Below are 15328 nucleotides of genomic sequence, written 5' to 3'. Positions count from 1 at the left end.
AAAGATCATCTAGTCCAATTCCCCTGCCAGAGCAGGAACACTCAGATGAGGTTACACAGGAAGGTGTCCAGGTAGGTCTTGAATGCTTCCAGAGTAGGAGACTCCACAATCCCTCTGGGCAGCCTGTTCCAGTGTCTGTCACCCTCACTGAGAAGTTTCTCCTCAAATTTAAGTGGAACCTTTTGTATTCCAGTTTGTACCCATTACCCCTTGTCCTACCGTTGGTTGTCACCGAGAAGAGTCTGGCTCCATCCTCGTGACACTCACCCTTTATATATCTGTAAACATTAATGAGGTCACCCCTCTGTCTCCTCTTCTCCAAGCTCAAGAGCCCCAGCTCCCTCAGGCTTTCCTCATAAGGGAGATGCTCCACTCCCTCCATCATCTTCGTTGCCCTGTGCTGGACTCTCTCCAGCAGTTCCCTGTCCTGCTGGAACTGAGGGGCCCAGAACTGGACACAATATTCCAGATGTGGTCTCACCAGGGCAGAGTAGAGGGGAAGGAGAATGTCTCTGGACCTACTGACCACCCCCCTTCTAATACACCCCAGGATGCCATTGGCCTTCTTGGCCACAAGGGCACAGTGCTGGCTCATGGTCATCCTGCTGTCTACCAGGAATCCCAGGTCCCTTTCCCCTACACTGCTCTCTAAATTCCATGTAAGCAAACATTTTCATCAGTTTCTTTCAGTGTGCAATTGCAGTGTCAGGAGAAGACAAAATGGAACGACTGTGAATTTTGCATGCTTTTGCATTAGAAACATGAATGCCAAAAACATTCATCCTGATTAGCCAAAGGATGACGTATCTTTAAAGTTACTCCAGTGAATAGAGTCCAAACACTGGCTTTGTAATGAGATGTGGCATTTACCATGCTTTGCTGAACTGATTATTAACCACTTTGGAAGTTTGCCCTGCAATAATGGAGCAGTTCTAATCTCTTTAGAGATTCGGAAAAAGAAAACAATCTCATTTTATTTTTAAGGATAGTAAATTATTTTAGTAAAGTGGCTTAACACCTGGAATTAGGACTTCAGGGGGGGCCAGTCTGGCCTGCTAGTTTCGTACAAATTATAAAGGGAATGTTGTATGTGTTCAGTGTTCTTCTGGAAATCCCTCAGCAGGAGTGTGATATAAGGGGACTTGAGGGGAGGAGAAAAAAAAAGGATGAAGGAAAATAAATGCCTATACAGAGTATCTCTGATTTAAAGAAACTGAGCACAATTCTAATATGGTACAATTCTGATTATGGATTTACTACAAAAGAAAGAGCTTATTAGATGTCTAAAGGAATAAAAATGAGATGATCACAAGAGAAATATGTGCTTGTCATGGTTTAATTCCAGATGGCAACTAAACACCACACAGCCACTCGCTCACTACCCCGCTTTGGGGTGGGGGAGAGAATAGGAAGAGTAAAAGTGAAAGAAACCCATGGGTTGAGATAAAGACAGTTTAATAATTGAAATAAAATAGTAATAATAATAAATTCTAATGCAAAGGAAAACAACAAAAAGTGAAATACACCCAAGAAAAACATGTGATGCAAATTAAAGACAATGGCTCACCACCAACTGACTGATGCCCAGGCTGTCCCCAGACAGTGGTCCTCCTGCTAAATTTCCCCCGGTTTATATGCTGACCATGATGTCATATGGTGTGGAATATCCCTTTGGTCAGCTGGGGTCAGCTGTTCCAGCTGTGTCGCCTCCCAATTTTTTGTGCACCCCCAGCCTCCTCATTGGTTGGGAGGTGTGAGAACCAGAAGTGGCCTTGACTCTACGTGAGCACTGCTCAGTGATAACAAAAACATCCATGTGTTATCAGCACTGTTTTCAGTGTTTCCAAAGCACAGCCTCATAGGAGCTACTATGAAGAAAATTAACAATACCCCAGCCAAAACCAGCACAGTGCTTTACTACTGGAATGGGAAATATGCTTTTTTTGGCTCCGAACATGCCATGGAATATTCAAAATGCCTGTTTCATGGCATAATAATGCATTGTGTCATTTCATGATAACATGACTAACAGCTAAACTCTAACATTTAAACCTGACTTCAACACATAAGCTTTAGAGATAAGCATATCAATAGGTCAGCGTGCATATAATTTCAAAACAACCATGTGAAATAGCAAGGGATACACATCACAATAAGCATTTTTAGCAGTATGCATAGGCTCACAGCTTTAAGGTGTGTCCTTACAAGTTAATGGTATTCTACAGCTAAAATGAAAATATTTACATTTATCCTGACCTCACTGCAGTGACTGTTTCTTACTATTTTCTTATTTTTAGAATTAATATTGTGGCAAGCAAGTGTGGTGCAATATGGTGAATACCTCCTTTTAGAGTGCAAGCCTCTGTTCACGTTCCTTAATTTAGAACTATTCTGATCATAAAATAACTACATGAGTACTACGCTTAGCAATTTGATGTCCTAGGGATTTTCCAGAGTACTTTAGAGATGCTCTTAAGACAAACATATTTCTTCATGTCTGGCTTATTACAGAGACAACATCACCCATTTATCACTGATTACTACAGGATGACATACAGCATTTTGGCTACGGGGTTTAATTCTTATTTCTCGCTTCTATTTTTGCTGTTTTAAGTAAGCAACTAGAAACCTAAACAGGACTTTCTACAGTGGAATTAATAGCTCTTCCCTGTTACGTTAATTACATCAATTGCAGATGTCACTCTAATAGCAGCTCCTACTGTTTTTAAAGCTGTACGTCTTATGTAATTCCTCTTCTAATATTAATTGTGCTCCGTGGCACGTGTAAAGTATAGCCATATTAACTGATCTAAAGATACCTGGAGCTCCTTAAGCAACAAGTAGTGTGGGCCCCGGGTAGGGGGATAACTTTCATCTGACCTCCTACACTCTTTTGAAGGAACACAAAAAAGAAATCCTAATAGCATTTCCCAGCTGCCTGACTTCTGGGGAGCCAAAGCAAACCATCAGAGATGGGAGACAATATGACCTAGCTCAAGACCCTGAAATTTCTAAGTAGTAAGGAGACTTTTCTGGGTCAGTCCCAGCTTCTGGATATGTCTCCGCGTAACATGTACTCAATCAAGTGTATACAAATCCACCATGGGGAACAGGACAGGAGAGTTCCTTGTCTAAAGAAAAGAAAAGGTATCCACACCCCCAAAAGCTGGTCCTGCCCCAGGATGGGTAGTGCAGCAAGCGTCCTTCTGTCTGTCCTTACTTACAGAAGTGCAGAAGCAAGGCAAGGCAAAATTTAGGTATGAAATCAGGGATAGCAGACTGGAGCCACTATCTGTGGAGGACTGTGTAGATTATCCTTTGAGTCACGCCATGTAGAATGAGCTGGTTTTTGAAGGAAAAGGAGTTACAAGGAAAGAAGGTGGTAAAGGCAGCGCCTGATGGGAAAAGCAGCAACACCTTGGAGAAATCTGTGACATTTCTCTCAAAAACCCACTCTCGTAAATCCTGTCAGAGACTGAGATGACTTTATCCAAAATCTGAAACAAGTGTGTTTTGGTCATTAAATTCTGAGACACGGCAGAGCATAAACCAGGAGACTACACAGTGCCAGAGAAATGGTCCACAAGGGCAGCAACCTGTTTGTCATGGCAATGGGTGAAAGTGTATGGGGGGAGGAAGAGATGTGAAATCGATACCTCTAGAAGAATGCTCCTTTCAAGATAACAGAAAATATAATTCATGATAGGATCCTCAATTCCTTATTTTGTCTAAAGGCTACATTTTTGGTTGAGTTTTTTAGTGGGGTTATTTTTTTTTTTTGGAAGGAATGGCAAAGGGTGGCACAGACACAACGTCTTTAATGAAGGGGAATTAAGCTGTTGTGATTGCCTCTGTACAGCAGTGAAAGAACATTTAGAATATTTATATTGCACATTCTGAATGAAAAAAAAAAAGGTACATTGATTTGTCAAAATGTTATCAAGGGTCAGGAAAGCTCACCTCCTGAGCTAATGTGCTGGACTTATTTAAAATCACTTTCTATTATCTGAATAATTATTTCTCCTCCATTCAAGATACTACGTCTGGCTAATGTCTGAAAGAAGCAGCAGGATGAATAATTGTGATACCTGGAGTCTTGCTGCTGCATTTGCCAGAAGACAGAATTGTTCTCTGTCCCGCTTCTCTGGACTGTTTCTCAGAGCAGACCCAGCCTTCTCCCGAGGTTTCCTGCTGGTATTTGAAGCAGTTGAAACTCACTTATTCGTCGCATGCCCAAGAACCTGTTTCAATGCTTTCATCCCTGACTGTTCTGAAACTATTTGAAGGAGTCTGAGCAAAAAATGCTGTAGTTACCTGAATATGAATCTGATGAGTGAACATAGTGCTTTAAAACACTTTTATTGTTATCTCCAGTGAATGCAGTTTTTGTCTTGCTGCTTGCAGGTTGCCATTCAATTGCATACATCTGCTTTATTATACACAGAATGCCTTGATGAGCTGGATTGGGGTTTGCTTTATTTTGTTTGTTTCCCCCATTTCTTTTCTGGTGTGCTCACTGTTTCCAGATCATTTGTGAGTTTAAAGTAACAGTAGCTTTATAGCACTATATATAGGTTTAAAGGCTAGTTTAGTCTAAAGGATTGATGAAATTGAGAAAGTTAAGACAGAAGGAGGACAAAGGGGTATGTATTAGATAAACCTATTAAGCAAAGGGTGGGAGTTACACCATTTATTGCCAGCTTCAAAATCTACTATAATCCCCTACTTTAAAAGCTAGACGTTCCGAAGTGTAGTAAAAAGATCTTCCCTTGTTTTTGGGAAAGTACTTTAAGATCCCAAAAGGTTTCTGTATTCCTGAAGACAGCAAAGTGTTCTATATAGAACAAAGCAAAATGTGCAGTCAAAAATCAACACACAGTCAAGAACTGGATTCACAAGGGAGATCCTTTTCCTACAAAATCTGCTCAGCCACAGAAAATGAGATCTCAAATACTCAGAAATACCTAAGACTCATTAACACACACTGCTAAGCCTCAATACTATGCAAAAATGAATTATTGCTTTATTGGGACACCCTAAATTATGTAACCGCACCTTAATGGAAATAAAATAGAGCATATGATTTTCACTGTTGCCATTAGCAACAGTTCTGTTATTAATTTCAGCCTACATTCCCCTCCTGAAACAACCACTTCATTGAAAGAAAACCCCGTGGGACAGGTAATGCAGAATGTTGTTAATGCAAAGTGAATCAGTGCTTTTGTGATTTATGCTGAGAGAAACAATGAACATTCTTCTTTTTGCATCCTATCCTAGTAATTTTTAACAAAATCAGGAATTATAATTCCTATAATTCCCTTTTAAAAGCTTTTTATTTTAAAACATGCATTATCAGCTAGCATCTGTGCAGTCCCCATCCTAGAATAGTAGCTTTAAGAGATATTTCTGTATTTTCTGGGCAACATTTTGGGAAAATTCCCAGCCTGATTATCTAACGGAGCAATGTTTTCTTGTAAATACAAAATTGCCAAGTATCAAATTCAGGAGGGTTTATCCTGTACAGCACAGCAGTTAGACTGGAACTGTCTGAAGCACTGAGTTACTTGCTCTTCTGTAATAGATCCTGTTCAAACAGTAACAATTCAAGATTGGATTTCAATGCTCATCTTTCCTCCTATTTGTCTTCAGTTGCACCCTGACAGTATTTATCTAGCTCAGCCCACAAAATTGTGGGTTTGTAATAGAGTGGATTTTATTAAACACCTGAAAATTCCCCCAGACTTTCAAATTTGGTGAACTGAAAAAACACAAATTTAATATTCTCTGAAATACTGTTACCTATTTTTTGAAGAAAATAAATAAGAGTTTTTAACTGAAGAAATGGCTGTTTGTACAGAGAAATATTGAATTTGTATGTACTATAATCAAATAATGAATTCCATTCAGGCATATTTATATATCTTGTAGTATGTGGGGTTTTCTCAGCTGCCACATAATCGCTATCATAACAACAGAGAAGTCAAAGTAAAATGGACAAACACAATCCCAAAACTGTGCTAGTGTCTTTAAGTATAATCTGCCTGAATCAAAGTCAGTCATAGAATTAAACAGAATTCAGTTGTCATCAAATGGTAGAAATAAGTCTTTGTCTTTAATTATGGGCTTTTTTTTTTTCTTCCAAATGAAGCAATTTGTGAGTAAAAGCTTAACCTTTACTAAAATGTTCTAAACATCTTCTGCACGTTCTTTCATCAAAAATTCTCTGCATGTTAAAGAGAACTGCATCTCATCACTGATGCTCAGGGCAACTTGAGCAACCTCTGTGTTTGCACCCACAGGAAAATAGATGTTGTTGACGTATTACCAGCTCACAATAGTAGCCTTGCAAGTAAGATTTTGTAATGACTGTGTGAATAGCAATGGGAAACTTCCTATGTGCTCTACATAAACAAGAAATCTTCAGAAACCTGGGCAGCCTCAAAATAATCTGATAGCTTATGGAGTTAATCAAACCTGCCCATTCGGAGTCCATTACATGAGATCACATTCTCTGTTACTACAAAGCAAATGTGTATAGTTACATGAAGATGAACTCCAGAGCAGATAAAGCTGTATGTCACTGCTTTTATCTCACAAATATTTTATTACCACAGAACATAAAACTATTTCCTTTTTCTTTTAAAGTTTTTACAAATTTCACTAATGTGCCTATGTCAGTGTCTGCTGTTTATTCAAATATGTCTGTAAAACTGAGGTAGGCAAGATGTCTACAGATTTTATCAACCAGGAGAAAATATGCCATACTTCACCTAATATCCATGGAAGTCCATTATGTTTTGATTATTAATTAACCAGATACTTTGTGTTAGTTAATACTTTAAATACAAGATTGTTCTTTATCTTTCTTTCAACCTGGAAAAAAGTGTGCATTTGTATTGGGATAAAACAGAACTTTTTATCTCGTCTTGTAATTTACTTTCTGGCACATCTGCTGCAGTTGAATTTTTCAGAAATGAATATAATGTAATTCAATTTCTACAGAAAGTTATCCTATTGAATCATAGCAATTGTATGACATCAAAGAAGGTACAACTTACTCATAACTTCAGTAGAATTTAAGAACGTCTGCTTAAAATTACAGTTACTTCTCTCTTACCTGACAGCATCTTTCCAGCATTACGTGGTTATTAGATAAAAAAAGCCATAGTCCAGAGCTCAGAACTCCTCCTTCTTCAGCAAGTAGCCTGTGAGTCTTGCACTCTGGTCCCAAAACTGAAGACTTTTTTTCAGGCTGTGGTAGTTTCATCAGTGGACTATATAGCAATGCCAGCTGGATGCTCTTTCACTCAGCAGCAGGGACAGATGTTTGTATCATCTCTTAAATGTTTTCTTTTAACACCACTCTGTAACAAGACATCTAACTATACAGTGTATGTAGCAATAAGGAGCCACAATTTGAGGTTTTGAAGACTTCTATTAGCCTGAAAGTATTTTCATGAACTGAAGAAGTCAGGGATACTGAACACATGCTTTTCACGTCCTACGGGGATTTTTGTGTCTGCATAGGGCAGAGGTGGAACAACGTCTATTTATACTTATCATCGAAGACCGATCAGCTTTTAAAAGTCCCCAACTATCCCCCCAAAGCACTATATCATTCTCAGTTTCATAGCATTTGATTCCCCACAGAAGACATACTGTGCATTCTACTTTTTCATTGTAACATTATCTCTTTCTGCAATAACAAATTATTTTTTGAGGGAAAGGATGGTCCTGCAGTGGAGATGGTATCTCAAAACTCAAATATGTAGGTTTATTTCCAGAAGACATTCAATTCATCATCTGTGAATTTGAGAATTTCTTTTTCTACTTCCTAAGAATCTTGTGAAAATAAGTCCACCGTGAATCAAAAAGCATTCAGATATTATGAGGATGAGTGTTGTGAAAGGAATTAAATGTTCTCTTTTCTAAAACAATTGAATGAATGCCCTGCAGTGGTGGTGTGAAATGAGTGAAATTAAGCTGTAGCTTTGAACAGGTGTTTTTCATTCCCACAGTTCATTGAATCTGACTGATTTTGATGTCAGATAATACATTGTCATTTGTTTAGCTGAACTGAATCAAATAATTATTATGAAGTGCTAAGCAATCTACACAGCAACATTTTCTAATGTTATTTGGCACACATAAAATAAAAATAGTCATAAAAATTAGTCATAAAAATAACTTCCAGTACAGAAAATATACTAATCACAGTGGTTACCGAAAAAGCACCGGGAGCACATGAAATAGTTTACATGGCTTTCCAGATCCTACTAATCTCGCTTTTGTTCTAAAGGTATTCAGATGATACTTAAAAGTTTTGCTGAAAGCTTTCATACCATTTTAATGCATGTTACCCTTTAAACAAGCTGGTTTAGATCCCCTTGGTTGAGAAAGACTTCAAATCAAATTCTGTCTTTAATGCTGCTTTTTTGAGCTACGTACCATGTTCTGTTCTTGAAGATGAGGAAATGTTTTTAATCTTTTGTAAAGTGCACAGCTGTACAATCCAATTTAGCAGTGGTTTCATACCACGGGGTTCTACTTGTTGCCATTTAATGACTTCATTCTGCATGCACCTTCATTTGTACATTGCAGGAACAAATAGCTGTAAAGTAAATGATTAATTTTTACCGATTTCAGAATGTCAGTTTTGCTGTCTGTAATTAGAATGACATTATTGACTTTTTAAATTCATACTATTAGGATATTTTGGAGGATGGTACTTTCATGGGAGCAGCTATTAAGTTAACCACCCACTCCCAGCTTGAAGCAAAATGTAGAAAGAGGATCTGGAGAGAAGGATCGTTGTTTGCTGGTTTTGCATGTTTTAGTTTAGGCCACAATCCAAAAACTATTGAAGTCAATCTAGAAACTACTTTGGCTTCACTGGGTTTCCTGAGCAAGCTCTAAGCATGTAGGGAGGCGTTTATTCTATTTCAACTGGAAACTGAAATAGTTTAATTGAACTAAAAACTTAAATTGAAGAAGAGGCTTCAGTAGGCTCTACAAAGATTTTATACTCTTTTGTGATTATACTCACCTACACTTTTAAAAGGGATTTACCATGAAGGCTCCTGAGAACTTCTAGTAATTTAATTATTAAATTGTGTCTTCCTGCTTGTAGGAGTAGCAGAGATGCTGCATCCATGGCATCTCTCAGCAAGTGAAGGCACTGACACGCTGGTGTCAGCACGATGCGAGGAGCTGAGTGTGCCGGGGCTGGCCAGCAAAAACTCACTTGCAAATTCCCAAGTATCAATTCTGTGATGTGTACTCAAGAAGGAAACCCCCTTAAATGTGAAAAGGAGAGGGTAGCAACGTTCCTCCTGTGTATCTCCTTAAGACTGACAGTCCAAATTCAGTCCTTGACAACTTCCACATGCACAGAGGCATAACGTAGGCTCCACAGTCATCCTCTTTTTATTTTTCCCCTTTTGTTGTTGGGAGAGGCATGTATGAGACATTACCTAAAGGACTTTGAGCAGCACCAAGCAAGTGCATTGGTACTCTTCCCTTTAACTTGTTCTGGCATTGTAACATTTTGACGCTCCATCATTGTGCAAATGATCTAGTTTTCTTTTCCCAAACCTAACAGTTTCATTACTTGGGAATCATTGCTTCCCTGCCAAATACCTAAATGATGACAACTTGTAATGTACAACAGCGAAACATCCTAGTTCTTTTTGCCACATTTTGATGTGAATTTGAGAGCTTGTTTATTTAAAAAATCTAAACAAAACTTTGGGAATATGAAGAGAGAAAAATGGCTACAAATGTAATACAACTGCATAATTGCAATACCAGTCTGGAATAACAAAGATTTAATTCAAGTTGCAGATTAATCTTTTGTAATTGTCAAGGAGCTCTAGGTACCAAAAATGTATGCTTTAATTCCAGACCCATCAAAACACTGGATTCTGCATCTTTTGATTTTGGTTACTGTTCAGGAAGTGATCATGAATTCAGCTCTTGCCTCTGAAATTTCACCTCCCTTAAAAATTCAGGGATGTCTGAATGCGCCATGCTCTGTTCCTTATTTTCTTCCCTTGGCACTTCCCACTAAACTATTAATCATGGTTCCTCCACTTTCGGTATGCATTTTTAATTTGAATAGCACATGTTAAAATGCTTTCAGACATGAGCGATTTGGATTTTACTGACACGATTATTGGCTTCTATTAGATAAGTAGTGTATTATTTTAATAAACATAACCGTCTGTGCTCATAGCAGACTTTCTTTGGGATGTTACAACTCACAGTTAATAATTTTGAATGCAAATGTGTTCTCAAGACAAGTAAATGAAGATATGCCTGGCTGGAAACTCTTAGAGTGTTGAAACAGGGAAAATTACAAATTAAGGCAAATTCTATTGACAATAAGGCAAGTAATGTCTTTTAACTTCAGACCTTTAACTTCATTCAGTTAATCAGTTTCCTTTTAAATCACTTTGAGAGGAAAGCTGTCTCTTCCACTTTTGAAGGCATGGAGGTAAGAAGAAGGTTGCCGTAGATGATGGATGTGATGTATCTCCCCTCTCATTGGGGAGGATGGGAGAGGCTGCGCTGGCAGCTCAGAACTGCTGCTGCTCACCCAGGGCCTGCCCCGGAGCATCCGTCTGCTGGCATAGCTTTGCCATGGGCTGTTTGATTGCTCCATTGCATCCTAAAATTCTCTTTATTCGAGCTATATTAGTAGTAAGGGAGTTTGATTAAATCTTTATATACTTACTTGCACTTTCCACTATCTTAGGTCAGGACATTTAATATGGTACAGGCTTTGGCCAAGCATCTGTATTTTTTAAAAAGGTTTTAAATAAATGGCTTATCCATTCACTCAGGTTGAGGGAGAGGTCATGCCACATATGAAACACCAAGAATTAAAACATTGTGTGCTACAGGGAGGGCCCATTAGTGCTGTAATGACTTTGTTTCAGTAAAAGAAAAAAAGGAGTCAGAAAATATTGAGAGTGGTAGAAACAACCAGTGAAAATCATTTTCTTTACACAGGGGTATATATGGACTAGAGCTAGTCTGGGGTGTCAGAACTATTGCTATCAAGCAGTAAATGGCACTATTATCACTAAACTGAAAGGTCAGCTCTGTTGGAGATGCCAATTATGGGTAATGTATGAGGTGGGTTTCTTAGTCTAATTGGAAAATATTTTCAAAAGACAGTGGAAATCATCTGGGTGAATTGTGAACTTTGTGTTCCTCTAGGCAAATTGCTGGGGTGGATTCCTAAGGGAGATGGGCAAAATGCTTCTAAACTATTGTGATAGATGTCTTTTGGGCACCAGTCCTTGTTAACAGTCTCCTGCCTTTGTCCCGGGTTTATTGTACCAATAGAAAATTTAAAACTACTGATGCAGGAATTCCTGTAGACTTTAGGAAATAATCTGTGGGCTTCCACAAGTGGCTGCTATATTCCACCCTATAATTTCCATGTGCATAAATGGAGAGTGAAGAGGAAGTGAAGCTGTCAATGGCTCTGCTTGGAGGAGATTGCAGTGCATCCACCATGGACTCTTTACATCTTTACACATATAAGGACAATAAATAATACATCATACATGCTCACAAGATGTATAAGATTGTCTGCAGCAGCAGCCTCTAGTTTTTTCCTTGCCTCTTGGCCCCTGGATCTGTAACACATTAAAAGCAATTTTTATGTCCTTGATTCCTTTAACCTGGTGAGTTCCTCTGGCCACAAGGATTGTCAGAGAGTCAAAAAATCAGCAGCCCAAGGTATAGTTTTTGCCAATAAACTACTATAGGTGAACTAACAGCCCAGGATGCAGCACAGTTATCTTCCTGTAATAGTGTTACCAGAACAAACTCATTTTGGTCATATTGGTTTGGGGTATTTTCCCAATGAAAAGTTCTTCTCCTGATTTATACTTATCATCACTGTGCACCACTCTGAAAGCTTTCCCTTCTGCTCATGGTCCAAAAATAACATGGTCTGCAAACTGCAAGTGGTGTTTTAAGCTTACTTCAGTTCCTGTAGAAGGGAGAGACTGTGCCCAAGGGCTGACTGCATTTGCTTGCTGCTCTTGCCTCCTGCATTCCTACAGGCTCCTTGAGGAACCCTGTGCCACTGAGGACACAAGGTGTTCGAACAATGAAAAGGACAAAGCATATATTTCATAGCCAGAATCTGGAGGCACAGTTTGATCTAGTGCCTCTTCCTTTTTATCTGTAGGTTGTATTACTCTCATTGTAAAATTGTCCCAATCTTGTTTTGTCTCTCTCTTCACAGAGTGATGAGGTTTTAACAGTCATCAAGGCGAAAGCGCAGTGGCCTGCCTGGCAACCTCTGAATGTGTAAGTAAGTAGGGAATAGTATGTCTCAATAGCCTTGTGTTTATGTTGGCTAATGGACCACTTATTATCTCACATAATCATTCGCTCTTGTAAAGAAACAATTTAAAAACATTTTGATAGATGAGTTTTTAAGCTTTTTTTGGTTTTGCCAACAACTACTGCTCTCTTTCCTCTTAGGCATCTCTTCATTTTTTACATGCTTTGGTTCACTGTTACAGGAGGTTTATGCTGTGGTCTGTGTGCCTACATTGAACAATAATGTTTATCCAATCCTTGCTCAAATATATATTGTACTATTCTACATGTAGTATTTTTTTAGCATCCTGTGTCACAAACTGTGACGACACACTGTGTCAATACAGCAAATTCTCAATCCACCAACAGAAACTCTTAAAGGACTAATTCCTTAAAATGCTTGCCTGAAACACTCTATGATATTATAGCATCATGATACTGATAATAGTATAACTATAGTTGTTTTACCAGTGAGAAAGCAAATCCTTCCTCAGATCCCAACTCTAGGCTCTCTGGCACTCAGCAGAAAATAGGACAAAACCCTTATTTCAGGATACTCTTGAATTTACTGGTTGTCTTTGGGGCAGGGGCGAGGGTCAGGAGTGATGGTTCCTGCATAACTTATCTCTGCTCGACCCGAAGTTCATACTAATTATCCTGGGCCAAATGGGTGAGACTTACAAGAAGTGACTAAAGATGAGAAACCAGTATAAGGGGTCATCCCATTAGCTGAAAGTCAAATTAAGTCCTTGGAGAAGCAGGGCAATTAATCTACTGCAAGACTGTAGGGGCCAGGTAGTCCCATTTCCTTTGCAAAAGTAGAAGGGAAGCAGTTATTGGAACATCGTGTCTGTTTTTGTCATCTGTTTTTCAGAAAGTATGTGAAAATTTCGAGGTTAGTCAGAAAAAAGCTGCAAAAGAGTTCAGTTTTTAGAAAACATCCCCTGCCATAAGAGGCTTAGAAACTCTTAAGCAGCTTAGGACTTAAGCTATTCAGTTTATCCCGTCCCTGCTGGAAAAAAAACAAAGATAAAAAAGAAAAAAAAAAAAGTAAGGGTTAGGAGGTGAGCACAGCTTAAGTAGTGAAAAGATTTCTGATAGCTGATCCTTCTTTAATCTAGAAAAAAAGAACCAAACCCACAACCAACTATGAAATCCCTCATAGCATGGAATCTAAAGAAATTAGTGACAAGCAAATTCTCACTAAAGGTATAGGAAAAGGCTCTAACAGTGTGACTGACCTTCAGAGCAGCTTACCTGAACATGAGATGGATTTTCCATCCCTTGAATGTATTTTAACCCTGAGACAGAGTTGTAGGCTCTGCACAGGAATCGTGGGTTAGGCTGCGTTTTGTCTGCTGCTATGCAAGCGGTCAGTCAAAATGACAGTAATGGCTTGCTTTATTTATGGTCTTATTCCCCTGAAATGGTCAGTATTTGGATTTGGTAGTGTTTGCCATGCAGTAGTTGTTGTTTGCATATTTTTCATTGCTGCTTTCTTTCCATTCACTCCAAATTAGCACTTTAAAATGGAAACTTTTGTCGATTTCTCTGTTCTGTGACGTCTCTGACTGAAAGAAGCCATTCTTTTTTCCCTTCCAATTTCAGTTATTTTCCTGAAGCAACATTTATGTATAGTGTTTCTGTATCAAAGTGAACAATACTAGTAGGAACTGACTGCTCTGGCTGCTTGGAAGGCTTTGGCATTGACAGGAAAGCAGGTTTGTACTTTGTTAATGGGAAGACAGAGCGAGGATTTCCTGCTCCAGTGTCTCAATCCATCTTCTTTCAAATACACTGAATATATTACATGGCAAAAAATCAAAGCTAATTAAAGCATGTTGCCCCTGGTCATGACAACTAATTTAATACAGCACAAAATACTTTAATAGTTTAATACTTCACAAAAAAGTTGAGAGTGAACAACTTCTGATACTTTCTAGGCATGTTCTTTAACAGACAGGCCTGCAAATGTTTCTGCAACATCCTCTAGATGATCTTCCAGTCAATTCTTACTTTTTCTATATGGTAATTCTCACCTTTCAATAATATCAAAAGCACTAAAACTTGGTATTTGTGCTTTAAAATGCTGCACAAGGTCTTCCCTAGCAAATGTTCCTTCACTTCACAGGTAGTATTAGGATTTTGGGTTGGTTTGTTTTTTTTTATCATACAACGTGCTTTTTTTTTATTTTATTCCATTTAAAAATATGATCTAAGCTTCAAAGGAAGACAAAATTTTCAATAACCATTAACTTTTGGTATTAGTTTCCCATTTGCTGTTATGAATGGTCCTTCTTGGAATTTAGATTGGAGTTGTGCAAGTATTGGATAATGACTGCTCAGGATAAACATTTGGTGTATTATTATGCGTAATGCAGCTAAATTACTAGTCAAGAATTGACTTAAAGTCATGAATAACCTTCTTCTGCATAATCATTAGTTGTATATCTAATACACAATAAGGTGTGATAGTGGTGCCAAAGTGGCGTTATAATGTGTCATAATATACGCATGAGACTGAAAACCTTCCTGAATATGTTTTGCAGCAATTATAAAATGCATAATACTAGTGACCCAATTTACAGAAACCTAAAGTGTCAAAAGTTGGCAAATTCAGCCTGTTCACTCTTCAAAGTTTACCTTCAGATTCCATATGGAAATTTTGATTGCTAACACTATCCACGTTACAGTACCAAGTTAGTTTACACTTAAAATCAGAGGGAGGAGGGGAACAATTACCTGCAAAACTTGTGAGAGGGCTGTGAGAGAATGTATTTCATAGAATCATAAAATGTCCTGAGTTGGAAGGGACCCACAAGGATCATCAGGTCCAACTCCTGTCCCTGCACATGACAACCACACAGTTCACACCACGTGTCTGGGGACATTGTCCAGTCTCTTCTTGAACATTGTCAGGCTTGGGGCCATGACACCTCCCTGGGGAGCCTGTTCCAGTGTTCCAGCACCTTCTGGGTGAAGA

The 15328-nt window shown here is 38.5% G+C and overlaps 1 protein-coding gene across 1 annotated transcript in view; it reads left to right on the top strand.

The window, feature by feature from the left end:
• The window catches only part of SPON1 (spondin 1), a 193354-nt gene that overhangs the window by 147515 nt on the left and 30511 nt on the right, over window positions 1-15328 (top strand). The window contains exon 7 of the mRNA XM_005499314.4: window positions 12266-12330. Within this exon, the coding sequence (XP_005499371.1) occupies window positions 12266-12330 (65 nt within the window). The remainder of the gene's footprint in view (window positions 1-12265; window positions 12331-15328) is intronic.

Source organism: Columba livia, chromosome 5 (genome assembly GCF_036013475.1).
Source record: "Columba livia isolate bColLiv1 breed racing homer chromosome 5, bColLiv1.pat.W.v2, whole genome shotgun sequence".
Lineage (NCBI taxonomy): Eukaryota > Metazoa > Chordata > Aves > Columbiformes > Columbidae > Columba > Columba livia.
This window is presented reverse-complemented; position numbering and strand designations above follow the sequence as displayed.